This window comes from Betta splendens, chromosome 9 (assembly GCF_900634795.4).
Source record: "Betta splendens chromosome 9, fBetSpl5.4, whole genome shotgun sequence".
Taxonomy (NCBI): domain Eukaryota; kingdom Metazoa; phylum Chordata; class Actinopteri; order Anabantiformes; family Osphronemidae; genus Betta; species Betta splendens.
Window position 1 is genome coordinate 16,862,939 of NC_040889.2, and position 22,833 is coordinate 16,885,771.

Genomic DNA, 22,833 nt, shown 5'->3' on the forward strand with positions numbered 1-22,833 from the left:
GCTTCACCTTGGAGGGGGGGAAAAAAACAAGAACTCTTTGAACTTCATCATTCTGACAGCCCCGGGTGTTGTATTTGTCATCCTCCGACTAACTGGACGTCCTCGCAAGGGTCCCGCGTCTGAGGAGAAATTGGGTTACGGCCGACTCGTCCGGCGCCGGCCCGGATTGGCCCGGAGCTCTGACGGCGGCTGTGGCCATGGGCAGGTGCGGCTTCTCAAATCAGGCGTTATGGCCGCATACGCCGTGAATCCTTATAATGTTATCATCGACAGAGCACCTCTCCGAGCTGGTTGTAAGCTGAAGAACCTGCTCAACACACAGCCCCACAGATGCTTAGGTAGCCAACACACTGCAGATCCAATTACCTGCAACACACACTTATCTCAGTTTATCTCACACCCAGTCATTATCTAAATTGCCGACATATTATTAGGAAACCTGCGTGAGAATTGCGCGTGTTTCTCTGTCTTCTAATAGGGCCCAAAGGGAGCGTTGTTTCGTACATATCCCTCTATAGGCTGTAAAGGAATGGGCTTTATAATCGTTTTCCATAACAGAGGCTTCACCATTATGCACCAAACACAAACGTATCTGTCACAACACCGTGAGTGGTAGAATCAGGAGATTAATTATGTGATTGTAGTGGAAGAAGCCCTGACTTCAGTCAGAGCGGTCCCTCATTACATTACCCTCGGCCTCCAGAGGAGCCCAATTGACTCCAGAAGCACCCGACTCCTCCACAGAACATCAGCCGTGATTGAGGAGAGACGACTATTAACAGTTGAGTTTGCATGGGCTCAGCGGGCGTTGCTGCACCAGCGTAATTTCAGCAGGTCATAGTTAAAATGTGTTTTTGCAGTGAATGCTGAGGCCAAACGCCAACTTAAGTGACGGGTTGACGAATTCTCGTGTGAAGTTTGGATTTACTTCACACTCGCATCCTAAATAAACTCGGTTTAAGGTTCTCTATCGACTTCCCAGATGATGCTTTTCAGAGGAACCCGAAGTGTGGTCGGGAAAGAATCCTGGAAAGCCATGGATAATCGCAGCGCCTATTATTTAAAATCAAACTGCTTCTAAAAGTGCTGGAGTGCGTTCCATTAGACCACCAAAATTCCCTTTAAGATCATAGATATTAAGGAAAAAGAACCTCAAGCTGCACTCAGAGTTCAGCAGACTTTATTTCAATGCTCTGGGTTTGGGTCAAGAACCTGGTTCCCTTTGTTTTGGAGCCACTAGGTTTTATTTGTTGCTGGCAGTTATTTAATGAGAAGACCAGCGGCGAGACAGTCACAAGCCCACAAAGGGACGACTGAAGGCCAATCACGCCTCGCATCATTCAAATTGCGTCCATGCAAGTAAGCCGTGTTCTTGACACTGTCCGCTCCTCCGAGAGCCATATATGCAATTGCCGCAGCTGAAAATGTCTCATCCATAGGGACGCTCACAAGCAATAACACACCATATGAGAGACAGACAGCTAGATTGAATAGAGAGACAGCTAGACAGGCAGAGATCAAGTCCAATCCTGCTCCCGTCATCTGGCCGTACGTTTCACAGGTCAGGCTTAGCTAATCTAATTCCTGGGCTTTCCCACAAAAAGCCAAGTGCCACTCAGGAGAAGTGGCAGGGAGGGCGAGAGGGAGCGTGAGGGGTTGGGAAGTGGCTGTGGAGAGGGCTGCTGCCGCCACCGCTGCTGCTGGTGGCCTTGAATAATTATGAATCAGGGAGCTTAACCTTCTGTGGAGTTAATTTGAAGAGCACTGGGGATAGGGGAGTGGGACTCTTTATTTCCCTGGGGTGCCCCTAATGCCATTGTGAGGGAATGGAGAGATCAGGACACGCAGCAATATCGTGTCTGTTAGCCGCCATATGACGAGCTGACCCCAGAGCGGCGCTCACAATCACACCTGCCGTCATCAGGGATAATTTGTTAAACATATCAATAGTGCTCTGCTGGCCTTTCCCCAGTACACCGGACCATTGATCCAGCCGCCCTGCTGAGTGACAGCAGCCGACCCCCTCGACTTCAAACCCTCTCCACAGACACACACATCAAATCACTTACTCCACAGACTGGTTGCAGCAAGAAAGATAAAAGTTGGACTAAAGCGTTTAGGTAAATAAAACTATTCATTTTATGCTTGTTGGCACTCGGATAACAATTTAACGTCAATCCGTAAATTTATTGCACCTACTAAAAGTCTATTTGCACATGCACCATTTTTTGCCTGCGCACAAGCACATTTGTGCAGGGTGAGACAAAGTAAGGGAGGAAGGAAGACAAAGAGGGGATAGAGACACAAAGCCGGGGTTAGATAAATCACAGCGTGCAAAGAAATGATACTCTGCAGCCCTTGGCTGGCTGAGGACGGCAGACTGGTCCTCTTTTATTTACAGAGGGGGGCCTCTCACCGGGAGAGGCTCCTGTCATGTTCGCAGGCACGGAGGTTGAGAGATCGGCTGGCTATCTGTGGCGGCCTGGCAGATGCAGCCTGCAGTGCGGCCCATGGCGGCGCACGGCCTCGACATCTGGATCCAGTTTGCCGAGAGCACACTCAGACAGGCCCGGCTCTGCCAAGGGGAATCTCAGCCCTTTGATTCCCACTCCCATGGCCCGCTCTAATTGTCATCCCTCATTTCTTAGTCAAAGGTGGAAGGATGAATCATAAACTATTACAGAGAAATGACGTTTCCTGCTCGGAGAGAAATCCTCCTCAGTCTCACTCCCCCCTCTCATCTCCGCTGATAAGCACAATGAATTTCAAACGCGGCCGGAGCACAAACATCTCTCGTCTCTGCTTATATCATTAAGCGCTGGCCCGAGAGGGACTGTCTTCTTCTGCAACCACAAGTGATGCAAGAGGGGACGGGGGCGAAACTCGCAGCTGAATTGATGACAGTTCTCAATTAGAGGAGAGATTTTTGCTGTCAGGGACATCTTCGGAAAAACACAAACCTAAGCCTCCACAGTAGCGATTGTGAGGAGAACTGCAAATAAAAGCAAGATGATTTTGTACATCTGTGAACACTACAGGGCGCTGAATCATGACAAACATTAAGCGCTCCATGTGCAGCTTCATCAGAGGGCTTTAAGGACTTTGTGACAGTAAATAAATTAACTTTGCTTAACAGGATAATTGCACTGCATTTCTGTCATGCAGACGTCAAGCACAACCCATGCTGCGACTTTCAAATACCAGTTTAACCTTCAAATTTCATGTCAACAAATAAATCTAACGCTTCCTGTCATTAAAATTCCTTCCACTCGTTTCTACACAAAATAATAAGTTGCTAAAGTGTTATCGAGAGGTGTTGGGCCCGCGAAATATACAGCATTGTTTGGAAGTTCTTTTGAGATGCCGATTTGTCAGTGTCAAAATATGTCACTGCTAATGTGCAGCCTGATAACTAGTCCGGTAACAACAGCGAGAACAGGTTTGGTGCAGATCAGAGGCACGGCTGCAGAACTCACCCTGCCTTTGATACTCCCTCTGTTTGTCTTGGAAACTCAGCAAGGTGTGAATACATCCCGTGCTACTTTAAGTGTGCGCCGTGACCTGGTTATTGCCCCGAAGGCGAATTCTTGTGTTGCCCAGTATGACACACGACAGTCTGTCATTCTCCAGTCAGTCAAGTGTGAACAACTGCAGTAATGGCAACTCATTATCCAAAACGCGTTGTTTATTTTTATTTGAAACAGAGAAAGGAGATCTGGTAGGGTAGTTCACTGCCACTGATGCACCATCCGAGCCCGTTCTCCGCTTTCACATGCTTCTTGGGGTCCCGTTCGCAAGGGGTAAAGGCGAACAAACCCCCTGCTCTGCTACACTGCTCTGGCTCTTCTTCTAATAGCGACGATCACTCACTCACCACCGGCTATATGAGCCATTTTTCCTACTGAATGCTAAGCCTACCATCAGATTAAGAAGTGTCTGTTTTCAGCACTAATTGTCCACGTCCACTTAAGAAGCTGACAGCCTGGCGAATGAGGAGGCTCGCAGGCCTCCGCGGCACGACACTCATCCATCACGGCCTAACCGATTGCATCCCTCTGAAGTCTCAACACGCTAACACCATTAGCTCTACTGCTGGGCATCTAACTAGCGCATCACTCACGCGGCTACATGCTAACAGCATTACAGCTAATGCTGCCCCCCTAACTAACACATCCGTCAAAGGGTTAGAAATCCTACGGCTCTACAGAAATACGCGGGACCACAATGTCTCTCTCCGAGACAATCGCCCACATTATTTAGCCTCTGTTGCTTTTGTTGCTCTGCTGCTAATACGCTCATTTGTCTCCGCAGATGCTGATGCCACGGAAGGAAAGTTGTTTTGATTCTGTTTCATTCTGCCCACAACATATCTGGGCGTATGGTTGAGTGCGCATGCCTCTGTGAAGGGAGCCATTCAAATTTGATTATGATTTCATATTTCACAAAGACAGTACACCACTAGGATGATTTTTAATTAGAACCAGAATCAGTAAAAAGAATGGGGCATGGAGACAATAAAATGAGGAATGCATTCATCCATGGGATGATTCTCTAGCTTTATTTAAGATCTGTGCCAATGTGCTAACAGCATTAATGAAGTTATAAAGAATTATGAGGGGAAATCAAATTTGCCTCGCCACTTGAGCGCCACTAAAATGCCAAACAATAAACTACCAGATTGCAAATTAGATCAGTAAAAATATCAAACACATTGCGGTGCAGGAAAATCCATAATTGCATTTAGTGCCTGGCCTCTCCTGGGGGAAGAGACACTAAAGATCATCAGCAGGCTACACGGGAGACGCTATTGACAGAGCGGTAAAAATCGACAGGCTAACTAAATAAACACTCCAGGCTCCATTAAATATTCAACGGGTGAGATTTGACAGTCTAGCGTGCCTGCCTCCTCGCATCGCCTCCTTTGGCTTCTCTCTGCAGCACATCTTCTCCCCCCCTCTTCTCTTCCCCCCTCTCTCCCCTGTGACTCCTGACAGCAATAAATGATGCGGTGCCTGAGGGCGCTGCTCCAGTGGGAGACCTGGGAGGATAGAGCAGGAGAGCAAAAGAAATAAAGGGTAGACAGCCTATGACCAATGGCCATTAACCGAGGACTGAGACAGGGGCCTATGACATCCGCTGACACCCCACCCCCTCAACACACTTTCATTCTCTCCGGCAGAGTCGCACACACGGCTACAGACCCGATGCGCCGCAGCCTCTTCCTTCCATTTTGTTGTTTATGTTTCAATACCGCAAAGGCAGCGGAACCAGAAAGCTCCACATGCACAGAACAGCCGAGCGGAGATTTTCCCCTTCCCTCTCCGAAACGCATCGTAACAGTTTATCCTGCGTGTTAAAAACAAACGTGGCACCTTAAAGACGACAACCCCCCCCACCTCCCACTTCCCCTCCACACTTGCGCCCGATCCAAACTCCTGCCGCCTCCTGACGAGATCATATGCATCCGTCTGCCGCGGCGAGCCAGCTGAGGTTATGCAAATGAGAGATGACAGTGTTATTGTGTGAGGAATATCAATGGAGTAATTACTGTTCCATGTCGGGCTATTGGCCCTCCGCCGCCGTGCCCAGCCGGCGCGCTTCATTTCTCAGCCGCCCTCTCAGGGGAGAGATGAGCGACGTGCTCTGGAGAGCAGAGCTAATAATGGCAGCTCACATCCAGGCAGGGCTTAGACGAGCCCCGGGGTCCTGAGCCGGAGCCTGCTAAACGCTGTACGGGTCTCAGGAGAGCCCCCCAGCGAAGATGAAATGATTAAAAAACCACCCAACCTGACTGACAAGCTAACCGACCACCTATAACCTATAAATAATGTGCGATGGCTCGAACCACCGGCGCTCGCTTCAATCATAACAGCGGGTGACCTTTTTGGACGTGAGATGGCGCCTGACAATGATTCTTAGTAGACAGTTTTGGGGAAAAGGGAGCGGCGAGTCATATAAATGATCCAGGTGGAGACTGGAACCAGCAGAAAAGCGCTTTCACCCAACAAAGCACAAAAAGTCTTCACAATGAGCTAAACGTGTTGGAGGGATTAATAAATTAACCAGCTGACAGAGACGGCTACACATAAAGCAGACGTCTTTCACCCGCTAATCTGCCGGCTCCTAATGATCTGGTCGCGCTTCTTTTTTCGGGTCTTGGCACGCGTCCAGTGAGCAAACTCCTTTGGCATGTAAAGTGTCATCGAATTTAGAGCTCAAATTTGTTGGGGGGTGTTCACCGGAGCGCCTCCCTGGATGTGTGAACGCGGCGACTGTCTGTAACGTGTCAACTTTATCATCTTTTACACGTGAAGAATTGTCTAATAAATAAAAGTGCTAGGAGGCCACGGGTTCACCTGATGGGGAGAAAGCGAGAAAGAGAAACTTCAAAGGGGGACGGCTGGTACGGACCCTCGGGCTGGGAATTAACATACCGAGCGGGAGGAATGCTTCTCCCACACATGTCAGAGACGCGGCGACCTTCTCACCTCTCAAAAACACAACAGGCCAAACAACAACAACCGCAAGTGTCGAACTGAGTGACAGTGCTTGAGTTCAAAGACTTAATCTTATTAAGAATCAAGGTTTCAAGTTTACTTATAAGGCTGACACTGATTAAATGTGGGTTGCTACCAATTGTTAAAAATATAACTATTACCTCAAATTTTTATTATTATGATTGAATCATTACTATTCTCATTACGTGTCAGTTGGACAGTATAAATGTAATCATTAATAAAACCTTGATAGCACAAAAAATGCACTAAATAGGACTAACACGACTACATGTGTAATAATCGGGGACACTGTGCAAACCACACGCTGGATGAAAAAATAGCTCCATGCGCTGCACTTGTACCTCCGCACCATTCATTTCCAGGTCAGGTGCACCTCTTGCACCTCATACATCTTGCAGGCAAGGACTAGCTTATCTCCATACTTATCTCCCAAGCAATAATTCCTACTTAAAGCTGTAGCCTTAAGCAAATGACTGGGCAGGATGGGACTGACAGGCCCGGGTGGTACACCACTCCCACTCCCACGGGCCACGCTGACGTCGATGCTACTGCGCAAAACTAAAACACATGGCTGAAATTCTCATTAACCGGACAACCTCTGCAAATTTTACTCGAATGGTGACACAAAGATATACACACAAGGCTTTCGCCTGCAACTCGAAAAACCTCTCCCTGTGAGATGGACAGACGGCTGCTGAGCATTCCCAGTTTTTCCAAATTCAGAAACTCACTGAGAATGAAAAAGTCAAACACAATCTCCATCGCATGAGCCTATTTCAGTCCTGAATAAGGAAGAGAAAATAACACTAGCATAAAAAAAACCCTACTGTATTGTTTTGTGGTGTGAAATCTCAGATGCCTCCCTCCCTTGCTCTGTGCTATTGTTTTTCTTTTTTTTATTATTATTTAACTGGCCTATTTTTCAGACTTGGAGGCTGTTTTTCACACTAATAAAGAACAGCCTGACAGAAATCTGCCTCTCCCTGACACGCTTTCTATATGTCATAAATCTGATTGCATGACTAACTGGCACTTATGCTTATTATTTCTATTTCTTTCCTTAATGTCCTTTCAACAGAGCTTTAATCCTGCTGAGGGCCTTGCTCTAAACACTTACCTTCTGAGGCCACTTATCAAGGGCTCAGAAGCAATAGATAAACCTGAAAGTTACCAAACACGGTTCTGTGTCAAATATATCAGTCTCAGTAGATTTGGCGAAGACGGAGCCTGTGTGTATGTGTCTATCTACTGTATATAACGTGTGACGATCTCTGTGTAGTTAACACATCCACCACAAACCCTCATGGTTTGAATTGCAATTTACAACTATGATGTCACAGGAAGTTCATAGGAACATTATATTCAAAGCTTGTACAAATATAACTGAGGCACGAAGCCCAACATATAAATTCACGCTATTTTTGGGTCAATTACATCTAAACACAGCAAAGCTCACACTGGAGCCCTGCATGTCTGAGCATACATGCGAACACACAAACCACCCGTGAACACGCAATCGTTGCCAGCGATGCCTCTGTGAGCAGGAGACCACAGGAATTGTTTATCACTGCAGATCAGAGTGACTAATAAGAAGCAGGCTGTTTCTTCTTGAACCTGTGCAAGGTCGAGATGTTTCTTCATCCCACACTGAGACGCAGACGTGCCACAGCATGACCCAGCCCTGTCGCCCCCCCGCCCCCCACCCCCGAGTACCGCACCAGGCCCGGTCCCGGCCCAAAGGGACGCTGTGATGTTCTGCTGTCCCACTGTGGACGTCCACGCTGCAGGGCAGTAGAAGGCCCTCAACACAACCGCTCCCATTTGTTCAGGTTGTTTTAGGCCACTCTTCACATAATAATAATTATCAGATAATGCTTGTTCTTTCCACCGCTCTCTCTCAGCCAGGAGTTCATGTTCTCCAAGCTTATCAAAGGCGCAGACGAATGAAAGGCAACCAGAAGGAATGAGGCTAAATGTGATCGCAAAGGCTAAGTAAGAGTTTCCATTAGCATTTGCCAAAGTGCCATTAAATGTTATGGGCACATCAAGGCCCACAGAGCATGGTGGTCAGCACAGTGGGAGTATGACATCTTACACTGAGCAGGGCCTCATTCTAGACCATGCAGACAGCTTCAAAAGAACTTAACTGTCAGGAAAAACAGTCCGTAGGCCTAAACCACATGGCTCTAGCACCGCTCACAACGAGATAAATGTTGAACTGGCTTACCCTGAGGGAGGGGGGGGGGGGGTCGGCGCTTGATGTATTTCAGTAAGTTACGCAACACTTCTTTGATATAAACAACAACACGCTGATCATAATACCCAGACGAGGTCAAGAGCTGCAAACAGAGAGGACTCCGCCAAGCGATGGAGCTCCGTCGCCCATGAGGGATGTTTCAGCGACGCTCAAACCCCTGTCAGTGCCGTTTATTACTTCCTTTATATATGTGCAAACGAGGATCCATGGCGCAAGAGAAAGCTGTTCAAGAGCCGGGGGTGGTCATCCTCGCTCGCTGCCTCTCCTTCCCCACGGTTTCGCGGCTACCTTTTCACTCTGCCTTCTCAAATATTGCAAACTATAAGCGGTTTTCAAAGTTATGGCTGCAGGGGTTGTGTCTGCCAAGAGTCTGTCGCTTGTACTCAGCCCCCCCCCCACCACCACCACCACCTACCCCATAATTTCTGCGGCTGCTGCTTAAGAGAAGCCGTGTCACGGAGCCAAAGTTGTGACACACAGAGGCGCGCTGTTGTAGCATTAACTTGATACGGAGATGTGTGATGCCACATGGACACAGACGCTAGGCTGGATTCTGGGGACTTGCGTTTCCATTCCGCACAAAATAGGAAATAGGTTCCCTTTTTTTTAATTTTGTGTATTTTCTTCAGGCAGGAATAGACTTTGACATCGCGCCCTGGAGCCTTCAGTCTTTCCCCCAGGTCAGGTGGGTTCCTGGTGGGATGTTTTTGTGCGGGAGGCCACCCCTCTTTCTTATCTTCCTGTCTTCTCTGTGGGACGGCAGGGCACGACTCCTTCTCTGGCTCCAGAACCGCAGGCTTCCTCTGGACACCGAACCGCCGCTCCACACTATGTACTCGTACAGAGGGTGGTTGTTTAGGGTGTGTCAGAGCCCATTAGTGGCAGAATGTGTGAAAAAAACAGAGCTAGGTGAAACAGCATTTGAAAAATCGGTCTTTGCGGCTCGTTTTGCTTGTCCTGCGTAGCAGCTATGCGGGTTTACCGCATGATGTGAAGCCAGCGCAGACGAAATCTGGACAGTCACTAGAAAACAGTATGTGAAGTTAATTCGCTCCTTTTCCTCTTTGGGAAATCACAGTCATCTGCGAAATGGAGACAACCATTCACCAAATTGTGCTCGTTCTCATTCATCTAATATTTCCACTGTCTCTCAGTGATGAACGTGTACGCCTTCACTGACGGATACTAGTACTTCAACCGTAGGATGAAAATTTATTCTTTCTTATTTATTTTACCTCCACTATTTATACCATAGTTGTAAAATTACAGTTACACATTTCAACCACCACCTATATTTCTGTCAAATATTTGAACCTTGTGCTTATTAATTCCTCCATTTCAAACACGCTGCTGTGTTTCCACCGCATCGGTTATTTTTAGCCATTATCTATTTTAACCTGGCATTAGTTTCACTTGCTTGCGGTCATAAAATAACTTTTCTCAAATGTGTTTACTTTATTCAAATTACCGGGGCTACACCTCAATATTTCCACTTGGACGACCAGCGGCTGCCCTAAAGCACCGCGACATGACTCCCAACACAGATAACTGTCACTCATAATGATCCTGAGCTACCCACAAGGCACAATAATTACAAAATTATACATTAAGTGAAATATGCAGTTAATAGGACATTACATAATTTAAAATGAGAAAGAGATGGCCAGCATTACTCATTCCTTTGTATAAATTGTGGTGAGGTGAAAACCTATAATAAAACCATGAATGGCAGCGTGTGTGGATAGTCCCTCGCATAGACATATTTGTGGGCCATAAGAAAAACATATGCACCGTACCGAGGCCTTAACCCCGCATGCAGCCCCGAGAATGTTAATAAGGATTATGGTTAATGCACTTAATAATATTCGCTGCAAAAGCCAAGCGTGTTTTGCTGCCGTCTTTGAAGAGGCCGCGCTTCCTGCCAAGCAACACTAACTTTCATGTTTGTGTTGGGCGAAAAAAAAAAAAAAGCTTCTCCGTGTCAGATTTAACCAAAGGAAAGTGCAGCCTAAATAAGTTGGAATTCTCAAGAGGAACAGATAGAAATTCCTTCTCTGTCAGACAGAGTGAGGCTGTAAGTGCTGTAATAATTTTTCTAACATGTAAGCCATAAAGAGATGCTGATGCCAGAGAGCGTGCTGTGACCCCGCCGACCTTGCGCCTGCTGCCTGGCTCCTGGTTAGTGTAAGCAGCATCCAGCTGAAAGCTACCAGAGGCCTTCACGTGTACATGTGATGTTTCCAAGGAGAGATGGACCAATTAATCTGATTATAGCCGCAAATCCTCCAACATGTGTAGGCCCGTCTGTGACCATGTGCACTACAGATGTGTGTGTGTGTGTGTGTGTGTGTGTGTGTGTGTGTGTGTGTGTGTGTGTGTGTGTGTGTGTGTGTGTGTGTGTGTGTGTGTGTGTGTGTGTGTGTGTGTAAGCACGCAGCGTTTGTACCTGTGTGTATCAGATAATGTGATCCACAGGCTGAGGACGCGGCTCCGTGTATATGCACAACATCAGAGCCTGGGCAGAAAACACAGGCCGCAAGATTTACAAAGTATCTTGATTGGCACCTTGCGAACATTTATCAATCTGACAGATGGAAATGTTTCTTTCCTGCAACCGAAAGGTTGCACGGTCGTCAGTCGGAAGTCAGAAAGCAACAGCTAAAAAGTACCTGAAATGAAATACAGGGCGAAACAGTAAACCATCTGTCAAAGCTTTCTCGGTCTGTTTAAAAACACAACACCCGAGCACTTAAAGGTTTTTAACAGCCCCTTTTCACTGGCACGGTTATGAATATGCCTATTCTGAGGGCGATCCTTTCATTTTCGAGCCAGAGATGTGAGTCAGTCGCGGCTCGGCACGGCGTGTGTTTGTGCCACTGGCCGCGGGCCGCGCTGATGGGTGGGAGGAAGTGGAACGAGGAGTTGACAGACAGGGCCTGATACTGCACTTCCACCACAGGCCAATCCCCAGCTAACCCCTCTGCTGACAGCCAGGATGTAGCACTCATCCACAGGCCACAACCCAGGCTCTGGGGCCCTGGAAAAGGAGAGCGGGGAGAGCGGGGAGCGAGCCGCTTGGCTGATGATGGAGGGGGGGGGGGTTGGGTGGCACGCACCGCTTTCTGCCTGCACAACTGCACGACCGAGAGGAGAATCCACAGACTGCGTCGCCTGCCAGCAGAGTGTCCAGCGTTTGGCCGGGTGTCAGAGCCGCTACATGTCCAAGTGGGCAAGCGACACACAAGCGCGGCTGCACGCGCGCAAACAGAGCCACGCAGGAACGCAAAAGCATCGCTTAGAACAAGGCTGGAGCCGATGAAGTACCCAGAGACAAAACACGGAGCATTAAGAAGCGGCGCATGGAGTCTCTCATGCCACAAACGCTCCATGTGGCGTTTTGTCTACCACCACATTTTGTGGCTACTTTACGCATTTGAGCTTGAAAGTGAAACCATCCAACACAGACATTACCGCTAACAACCTCACTGTATTTGCGCTGATATTACTGACAGGCCGAGTCGAGCCAAACATTCGTCTAGAAAGCTACCGGCAGGAAAAAAAAAAAAAAAAAAAAAAGCGTTTCATGTCGCGGAACCTCTCAAGCTCGGTGTAATTCATGGCCTCATCAAAACTTCACTTCTGCGATATTTGCTGGGAGACAAAGCCTCAGAAGAACCGAATGGGAGTCAATAAATAACGCGGCGCGGGTCCTCTCTGCGCGGAAGCCCAGCGGAGCGCCGAGGGTTCAGAGGCCACTGGTGACCAGGGCCCGCATGCTGCGAGAGGGCTCCGCTCAGAGCCAGAGCCGTCCCTCCAGCTGCGATCACAACACAATGTTTGAGCTCCGGTTTCAGAGCAGAACTCTGGCCTGGGGCCGGACGGCGCTCCCCTGCGAGGCTGCGGGACCTGCGTAAAGGCAGACAAGCATCTGTGTGTTGGGGGGGGGGGGCGCAGGCAACCCACCCACGCTCAGGAGGAGGCAGTGACAAGCATAGAGAGCGAAGACTGATTGGGGCTTCCTCAGCTCTGCTGCGTTCGGGGCTCAGTTGTGCTGCGGCTCCTTCTGTTCTATGGGGCTTCCATTGATTTCGCAGCATAACTAAAGGTCCAGGAGGCTGAATAGAACTATTCCGTTGGCCTAATGGAGGAAATTACATGAGCAGGGCCGCCAGCTCAGCCTTTACCTGCAGCAACACATTTTTCTTATCAGTGCAACTTGATACAAATTTCCATCCAGACGCCGCCATGAAATCACACATGCACAAAGAAGGCCGTTTGTTTCATCCCGTTATTCAGCCCTTTCACAGACTCCGGATCATTTTGCAGCGTTCAGGAATGATGGAATTTCCCCACATCATGTGTTATAGCAGCCTCGCGACGGGACTGGAGGTGTGCAACAATCAGAATCATGACATGGCGGTAAGATGCCTCCACTGACAGTCGCGTCCCCGCAGCCTGTCCACATCTGCCGTGCCTTACTCCACTTAGCCCTGCTCTCACCGAGCCCCCCCATCATCTCGGCCTCCCTCCCATGTCTTCACTCCCCCATCAGGATCATCCAAATATTTCCCCTCGCTGCTTTTGAAGCTTCCATGGGTCACGGGACCTCATGCACAAATCATGCTGTGTGTGTGTGCGAGGGGGGTCGGGGGTTCAGACAGGACAGGAGTGAGTCAGATGCAGAGAAACACAATCTGCACTGTTTTCATATGGGATAAGTCTCTTGCCAAGGCCGCCGTCGCCAATCAGCGGCTGGTTCTAAACAGCCAGTTTAGGAGCTTTCGCTTTCGTTGCTGGTCCTGGCAGCGGATCGTGACCATATTCCCCAGACGCACAATGGAGGAGAGGCGGCGAGCAAATTCAGAGAGCCTGACAGCCTGCAGTGGTTTAACATGGGGGTTAGCCCCAAATACATAGCTCTGGGCTCGTGTTGATGGATGGATAACCAAACTCATCACACTGTTTGCAATAAAACATAGATGTTAGTTTTTACACCATGACACCACACTTGCTGTGGCGCTGAATTATGATCTACTGACGAAGAGACTTGAGCAGTGCCAAAGCTCCGCAACCTGCGTTTTGGAGATGCAAGGGAGGAAATAAACTCAAACACACAAAGATAATAAAAGAATCAAGTCAGCTCTACAATGTGTGGGCACAGGAGGTTTCAGAACCGAACGCGGGACTTTCATATTAGAGAATATTGGACAGACCCTCAAACAGGGCCGGTAAACAGGACAGACAAAGAGAGACGAGCCAGCGAGGACCTTTCCTCCCACCCGCAGAGCTCTCCAGCTCAGGGTGAGACCAGACGCTGGGCAGGAATCCGCAAGTGCTGGTTAAAGTAATCACATTGGTCTCACTGCATCTGATCTGCAGTCTAACAGACTTCCAAACAGTTGAATGAGTAAATAAAGTGCCCCAAGGGACTCCCGCTGGAGATGGATTACCACAAGGGTGCACACACAAAAGGAGCTGAAACCCCACAACCCGATGGGAGCCGCAAACAAAGGCCTAGCGTTGGACCTCGACCAGAGGACCGGCAAACTTTATTAATCTCATCCTAGCCTCAACCTCCTGCATTTGCGAGCCCATGCCCTAATGGACGGTCACATGCGACCTAATAGACAGGTACACACACCGGGAACACAACCACAGGTGCACGTGTGCGTCTCCGTTAGCATGCGATGCGAGGAGATCATATGGATTTAACCACCAGACGCATGTGCAAACATCCTAACGCGCTGTTGGGTGTGTGGACAAATGTCTGCGTGTGTGTGTGTGTGTGTGTGTGTGTGAGTGTATGTGTGTGTGTGTGTCTGTGAAAGAGTGTGAGCATTCGCTTGAGTGCATAGACCACATAAGATGAATCTCATGCTCACTTGGCTGTGGAGGCCAGGTCTGGAGGGGACTAAGGGCCGTGGCATTCGGCAGCCCCATCCCACCCCGGCTCCATTCTTCCCTCTTTCTGGGCCTGACACAAATAAAAGGATTAGGAGCCCCTGTTTCCGTCAGACCCTCTATTGAAGACAAAGCTCTGACCAGCTTAGTGTCACACTTAATGATAAAAGTGCAAATCTCTGTCAGTCACTTTGGGCAGGAATACCGGTATTTGGGGGATAATCCCGTTTGATGAAGATTAAAGGAAGTGAAAAAAGACAAAACTATTCTTACTGTACACATAAAAAAATCTATAATGTTGAAATTCTGATAAAAATCTAACGCATAGCAACAAATATACAATGTGAAACAACGTGTCTGGACTGAATGCGCAGCAGTGGAAAGAGCTTAGATCAGAGACAAAGAAAAAGAAAGAGCAGACAGAGGAAGCGCACACACACACACACACACACACACACACACACACACACACACTGGGGGGGGGGTTGCGTATGTAGACAAACACACGGCTCTGCCCATTCCCATGTAGATCCAGAATGTGTGATGGGAGTGTGAGAGTAAGCCCTGGGCACACAACAGTCTCAATGCAGCACTTGCCACTATGATGCCAGTCCTCTCCAGTGTATCTGTGAAAAGCCTACGTGTTGGAAAAACATTCCAGAGCGGGATCACATACGCACAGTTGGGGCCGGCATCGGCGCTGCGAGCCAGCAGCTCAGGCCATGTCTCAATTTCTCATGCACGTTCGACCGGGCCGCCTCAAGAAACAAGCGTGGGCTACTTCCAAAGGAACACAAAGAGATTTTGTGTAAAAAATCTTATCAATTTTACACAATTGTGTAAAAAATTATTTAAGAATTTCCCTGAATTTTCACTGAACTAAATAATATCAGCATAGCAACATTCAGCCACAAACACTGTCCATTCTGCCGATTGAAACTGAAAAACATTTGCTGAGTGTGTATTTCTCAGCTGGCTACTAAGACACCTCTCGCAGTATTTCACAGATTAAGCCATAATCTAATTTGTAAATTGCATTTAATGGTTTGCGGTTGCCTTCCTTTTTGTTATGAAGAGTTGTCATGCTGTGAAAATAAACCTGAAGGCTTGAGGACTTGGAGCCGGCAACGAGAGCGGCTGCGTTGCCGTCGCTCCCTCTCCACCGTCACTGATTGGCGTCCCCCCATTGACTGACACGTCCCGCGGGCTGCCGAGCAGCCGGCATCGGGAGATGAGGTTGAATTGTGGCTACCAACAAATTGCACGCTCGGGTTCCTCGGCACCCCTCTGCTATCATTCACTGTAATGCGAGCGCGCCGGGCCGATCCCTCTGCGGGTGCTCCTCCCTCCGAGCCGCAGAGACCTCTTCCCACGTCCCTCGCCGCCCGTCCGGCCTCCAACGCGTGGCTGAGCCCCTCCACTGCCTCACGCGTCCTCGTGACCCCGCCTCACACCCACTCGCTTCTGCTAAAACACACGGCGGGAGCACGTTCCCAAAAATGAGCCAGTCAGCTGATTCTATAAGAATTTGCTGTCCCTGGCAGCACCGTGAAAGCGTTCGGTTAATATGAGCAGCAGATTATCGATCAATTCATGGACGCGGACGTGGAAAACGGACAATATTGCTATAAAACGACCCAATGCGTTATTTTACTAAAAAGTTGTTGTCGTAGGTAGTGGTGCAAAACAAACCACTCCAATGGGTCTAATGATAGCCCTACACTATACGTGTGTGTTGGGGGGGGGGTCTAGAAAACCATGAGATGACAGATGATGCATCCTAGTACGCTGCTGGGACAGGCCGAGCCATGTTGACATAAAACCCAATACTTCCTTACAGAGGAACGAGGCCAGCTTCAGCTAGCTCCTCGCCGAGCACCAAAAATCCCAGCAAGCTGAAGCAATATTATGTGGCTTAGTGCTTCTAACATTAGATTTGTCTCTCTGTAGAGGTCCTCTTTTATTTACCCAGGAGCAGTGGCTAAAGACACATTTTTATCCTTTTAAGGAAGAATTAAAAAACACAAAGAGCTGAAACTCAGAAAGTCGGCCTGCAGGGCTGCTTCTGAAACACTTTTAGCAGCAGTTGAGGACAGTCTTTAATTAACTGCAAAACTACCCTGCTGGATTGACAACACACAGCACATCCTAGGTGTTTTTTTTTTTTTTTGAGTGTTCACAAGGTGCCACGCCGCGCGGGAGTGTCCTAGAGCGAGCAACACACACACACACACACACACACACACACACACACACACACACACACACACACACACACACACACACACACACACACACACACACACACACACACACACACACACACACACACAGAAAGCCAGCCGTCAGCATCTATCCGCCGCACACGGCCGCGGCGTCCCAGGCATAGCTAATTAAAAAACAACAATTTCACAGGAGGGCACTCCAAACAGTTCTAAAAAAGCAGCTCTCAGCACACCGGGGGATCGTCCAGCATGCACGGGAGGTGAGACAGGTCCTGGGAGCTCGGCTTTTATGGCTTCATCACTGTTGTGTTTTTCTACTACTCACACCACCGTGACCTGAATTTTATTTTGCTTACGGCACGTGAATTTGAATTTTTTTTTTCCTAATGTGTGTGTGTGTGTGTGTGTGTGTGCGTGTGTGTGTGTGTGTGTGTGTGTGTGTGTGTGGTAGGTGTGTGTGTAGCCTGATATATTTGGATGAGTTACAAATGAAACATTTTAAAATAACATTTTGCTGGACAGTAAAACTTTATAGAGCGTGGCAAAAAAAATCCTCTCTGGACTTCAAGGTTTTAATGCATCAGCAGGACCCAAAAGTAGCAGCGTGGTGCACAATATAGTTAGTTAATGTTATGTTTTGTAGATGGAGCCCATGGCGGTTTCTAACAAGGCAGTCCATTACAGGGGTGTTGTCCAACACTTCGGCCAAGTGATGGGCCTCATTACATGGCTCCTTTCAAAGCATCTGCTTGGTTAGGGGAAGGGTCCCTCTGGGGAACGGTTCTCCCTCCTCTAATGATGTATAATTGACCTCCCAACACCAGGGCACGGCGCACTCTCTCAGGGTGGTGTAATTCCACTCTGCCTTTTACATACCGCCCGTCTCGTTCCAGCTTGTCCTCCCTCTACGGCTACGGCTCCCGTCCAAGTGACAGCTCTCCCCGTTCGCCTTCGATTTTATCAAACCTGCTCTGAAATTTTATCTCACGCGGTGAACGATAATTTTGACACATTTTTTTTCCCCCCACTGTAAAATAAGTTGCCCTTTTCTATATTGCATGTGTAACATCAGAATCTTTGAGGCTTCTAAATATAAATTAAAAAAATAAGAATAGCCTTCGATCACAAAACTATAAAATTAGGGTCTGATGTAAAAAGAGGCAAATATATGGTATAATAGCTAATAAAATCCAATCTTGTTACTATATAATTGCACTGTATGGAGCGAGATGGGTAGAGCTGTGTTGGTGGGAGTTTTAATAACACAGTACACAATTGTTTTCCCCCGTCTGCACTTAAACCTGTTCCAAAGGTGCGAGAAAAGACTGCTTGCCAATTCCTTGATTTATTATAGCTAGTGAGAGCTGATTACGGGGCATGAATCAGTTGCTGTAGGAATGTAATTAGGCACGTAGACCTCTGTAAGGCTAGGAGCACTCTTCACGGCCCAAAGCAGTTTGTGGGCTGACAAATGCATCTTAAATGGGTGTCATAAAAGTCAAAAAGGTGCCAATTACATCTTTAAGTATCCCATCAATGTGATTGAAATAAACAAAAAAAGGGGGGATTGTTGTCCACGTGAAGGAGGGTCATTCAGGCTAGCGCTGAGCTGGGTGGGAGAAGGGCTGGAGAATTAGGAGACGTGATGAATAAGTGTGTGAGAGCAGGACGTCGACCCCAGCGGGTTAGTCACACACCGAATATGGTACTTCAAAAGCACATCAGACACAAAATAACCCGTTCGATTATTATGGGGAGGCGGAATAGATCCTGGCAGTCTCTGCGTGCTTATCTCCATCTTCTCTGCCAATATAAAACACTACAAACAACAAACAGTGGCGCTACAGCGGGCCTGAGAACCAGATCCCTCTCTCGGCCGAACGGCCTCAGCTTCCAGACACCTCTGAGCCGTGACGCCGGGGCTCTGGTATCCCCTGGTTACTGCTATGAATTTTCCATTGTTATCAGCCGACTACACTCCTGTCACAAAGCTGGATGAATGGCACACATGGCAATAGATGTAACTCTTTGTTGCTTGCAAGGCATCTAGCAGAGAGCCATAATGTCCTGGTAATCGAGGCAGAATTGTTAAAAGGGCCCAGCACAAAAAAGCTGAAAATTCAGTGACAAGCATGAAAAGCGCTCATGCGATGAGGAGCGCAGGGCACCCTAGGGTCCTCAGAGGCCAAACACCAGCACCGCCATGCTCAGCCTCAACATTTGTTCATTATATCTGCCATCTCTGATGCTTTTATGTGATAATTTACTAATTCAGTTTGCTAATTTGTCTCACTCCACGGCTAATGGCTGTCATGCTACAAATGTTTTCAAGGGAAAATATAACTAATGCAATTTAATTTAGATTATTTTGTGAGTGAATCCTTTCATAGGCCTAATTTAGAGCGTAAAGCCTTATGTGTTTCAAAATAAAACATTAAACACGAATTTACAAGAAACATGAATTTCTACATTTTTGCAATTATTTTCAAATGTATTATTTTAAATGGAATAATGTTAATATTTTTTTATTTGCTGCTGTGAATTTAGCAAAACAAATAATCTGCAACGGTCTATATTTGTAACCACACTCCTGCATTTTCTCTCTGAATCGATGTGGAATGATTAGACGTTTATAAACATATGCGATTTACAATTTAACCCTAAATGACTATCTAGGATTTATGTGGGAGCTGAAACTGCGCATGGTTCACATTTGTCACTAAATTCACATAAAGGTGTTTAATTGCGCAAGTAGATTTAGTTCTTAGGAGAAAAAGCCAGAATGCTACAATTTACGGCTTTGGTAAATTGTTGCGACCACTCATAGACGGTCTTCTAAAACATTTGAACAGTGAAAAATCTGTAGAAAATAAAATAAAGACAGCCTACAAAAATAAATTACAATACGAATAAAAAAATATAAAGAAAGAGAATAAAAATTTTATTTAACGCAAATCGAGCAGAGTGACTTTAGATAGATAACTGAACGCACTGTTTGGACAAAACCTAAACTACGTTGTGAGCTCAGAGTCGTACAGAAAAAAACATATGAAGCTTTCAATTTTTTTTTATTCGGTTGGTGACGCTCTACGTGAAGGGACGCATGATGTAGCGAGGAAATAAATAACAGAGCGCAATGAAAACCAAAAGCGCGCACGCCTGCACATTCTCGGCCCTTATTTAGTAAAAAAAAAACAAAAAAAACACCCTTCCACTCCGACGCGTGTGGAAATAACGTGGGCCACGGTGGCAAAAATAAAGAAACGCACGGGCCCGTGACAATAATATAATATACGACCGGTAAAGCGAGCGTCCGTGACCCGGTGTGCTCTAAATTCCCGTCTCAAACATCTGTCAGGTATTCAGATATATTTCCACTGATAAAAAATAAAATGCAATTTAATTCCGCTGGTTCCTGTTGTGCACTGACTGATCTTATAATTCTGCAATGTCAACAAGCAATGACGCGTATAGTCTATTTTTATTAACTAAATTAAATCCTATAAAATCATAATAAGGCTTCGTGAAAGGCGGCACTTTTACGCACAAGACCTGCACCAGGCCTCCAGCTCAACCTGAGGCACCGCTGTCACATTTTACCCAATCGTCGCACACCAACCACACGACGTGAAGAAAAGCAACGGGAGAGAGGACGGAGAGCAGAGACCCCCCCCCAAAAGCCAAGCGCGCTTACTGTTGGTAGTCGTGTTTGCAGTAAAGTTTCCTTTCTCTGAAGTAACAGCTGGTGGTGAGAGGCTGTTGACACACGGTGCACTGCAAACACTCCTCGTGCCACGAGGAATCGTTGACTCGCATCAAGAAGCGGTCGGAGATGGGGCGCTGGCATCCTTCGCACACGGACGGGTGATGACACTCGGTGCCTGGGAAGCGGCGGAGGAGCGACGGGGCCCGTGAGGAGGAGAGAGAGAGAGCGAGGAGGCCCGAGTCAGTCACACAAGATGATAATAAAACACAGAAACCTACTTACGGGAAATGTGAATATAATCCGTGATAAAACTGTTTTAATAGGTCACTCCGATACGTTCTCTCCAGTGAGGCCTGCACACATTACATCACTCACTCCGCCGTCCGTTCCTCCACTGCACCGTCCAGCGCGCGTCTCCATTATAATAACACGGAAATTAAATTAGATGCATATTTGTTTTCTCCGCTGTTTCGTCCACCTGCAGGTATAAATACCTACGACCTTTGATTTGCATGTTCGGAGGTGGCAAAGGGAAGCACCAGGAAACAAAACAGCCGTGCGTATCCACGCAGGAATAATGGCAACCGCGCGGAAATAATATCCACGTGCTGGATCAGACGCGTCGGAAGGATTTAGAAAAGGCTGAATAAAAAGAGGCGACTCACCGAGCATGACTCCGAGCGTGGCTTGTCCCGATCGCAGGGGGTGATCTTCAATTTTTATGCCGTCCAGCATGGTGCACGTCTCGGGCTGTTCTCCCGCGGAAGAGGCGCTCCAGTGACACCAGACCTGTTGCAATGTCCACAAGAACACGGTCAGACGTGACAAGACAGAAGCCGAGTGGGAGAAGCGCGAGGGCGACCTGTTGAAGGCGCCCGAGCTCGAGCTCGGGCTGCGCGACACGCAGCGCGCGCGCGGCGCGGAGACGAGACGAACCGAACCGGGCGAAATGCACGGTCGGCGTGGGTGCGTTGTGTGAATAAAAGCTAAAGGGGGGGTCGAGGTCGAGCTCCCCGGTGCGAAGCGCGCGCCGACCGCGAGCACACAACACAAGGCGGAGAACTGTCTTGAAGAGTCACCTGTTAGGATCGGAGGACGCTTTATCTTCTCGCCCCTCGAGCCGCCGGCAGAGAGCTGGACAGCGTCTTCGCGGAGGAACCAGAGAGGAGGAACGAAGGCAAAAAAAGTAGACGAAAAGAGTTGACAACAAATCCAAAGACACGAGGAAGTGTGTAGATGTCCCGGCAGTAACTCTTTGGAAGTCACGCAGACGGTTGGCTGGTTGTGCTCCTGTCGCTGCAAAAAGTCTGAGATCGAGATTGAAGCGAGTGGATCCTCCCACTCCTGCATGCATGGCTACACTTTTTTCATTCCCCCATTCACCGCCATTGGGATGCTATTGGAGCAGAGTACAGTGCGCTTCACACAATCCAATAGCAACACACACACGGAGTCAGAAATGGGTATTATATAAAGGCCTGGCTGTCACTGAAATAATCACAACAATGACAATATCCTATAATAAAATTAGCTAAATGATCACGGGATGTCACCGCGTATAACAGTGCAGCCCAACACCCTTTAACAAATCACTATAGCCTGGCGTTAAAACAACATGTGTACATTCGTGACTTGTTTGTGAGCGCATGCAGATCTGTGCGTGTCTCCTGGAGCATCACACGCTTTCCTCTCTGCTCTTTGTGCATTGTTTGCAGTGGAAGCCGCTGTTCCCTTTCAGCTGATGCACCTGGCGATCAGTGGAGGTGATAACAGAGGTCTGTCCAGCCTCTGCACGAGCCACGTCTCTGCAGCGTTCGCTCAGCCAAAAATGCAGGTTATAGTCATAGGAATATTGATGATAATAATAATAATAATAATAATAATAATAATAATAATAATAATAATAATAATAATAATAATAATAATAATAATAATAATAATAATAATAATAATAATAACATAAAGAACAATGACATTGGGCTTCTGTTTGATCCGATGAAAGAGGTAGAACCACTTAAAAAGCACGCGCAACATTCAGAAACACACGATAAAATCAAATGCAGCATGGGAGTTGTAGTGCTGAATACATTTGTCAAACTGTGATAAAGACGTTTGGAGGAGAGGATTCGTGCTCTGTCTGAAATTACACGGCTGCTAATGAGGCTCCGCGCTGCTTCCGTGAGAGACTGATGTTATTAATTTCTTATTTTAAAAAAGGCCCGGAAG

The 22,833-nt window shown here is 47.6% G+C and overlaps 1 protein-coding gene across 2 annotated transcripts in view; it reads right to left on the minus strand.

The window, feature by feature from the left end:
* lmx1bb (LIM homeobox transcription factor 1, beta b) overlaps positions 1 to 22,833 on the minus strand; it is a 48,159-nt gene that overhangs the window by 18,686 nt on the left and 6,640 nt on the right. Inside the window, exons 3-5 of one of the 2 annotated variants that reach the window (XM_029161603.3) lie at positions 21,687 to 21,752; positions 21,273 to 21,396; positions 20,596 to 20,782 (exon numbers count right to left, since the gene is read on the minus strand). In XM_029161603.3, coding sequence (XP_029017436.1) covers positions 20,596 to 20,782; positions 21,273 to 21,342 — 257 coding nt within the window. In that variant the 5' untranslated portion in view covers positions 21,343 to 21,396; positions 21,687 to 21,752. Of the gene's footprint in view, positions 1 to 20,595; positions 20,783 to 21,272; positions 21,397 to 21,686; positions 22,431 to 22,833 lie in introns of those variants that run through there. The other variant, XM_029161602.3, reaches the window with a different exon arrangement.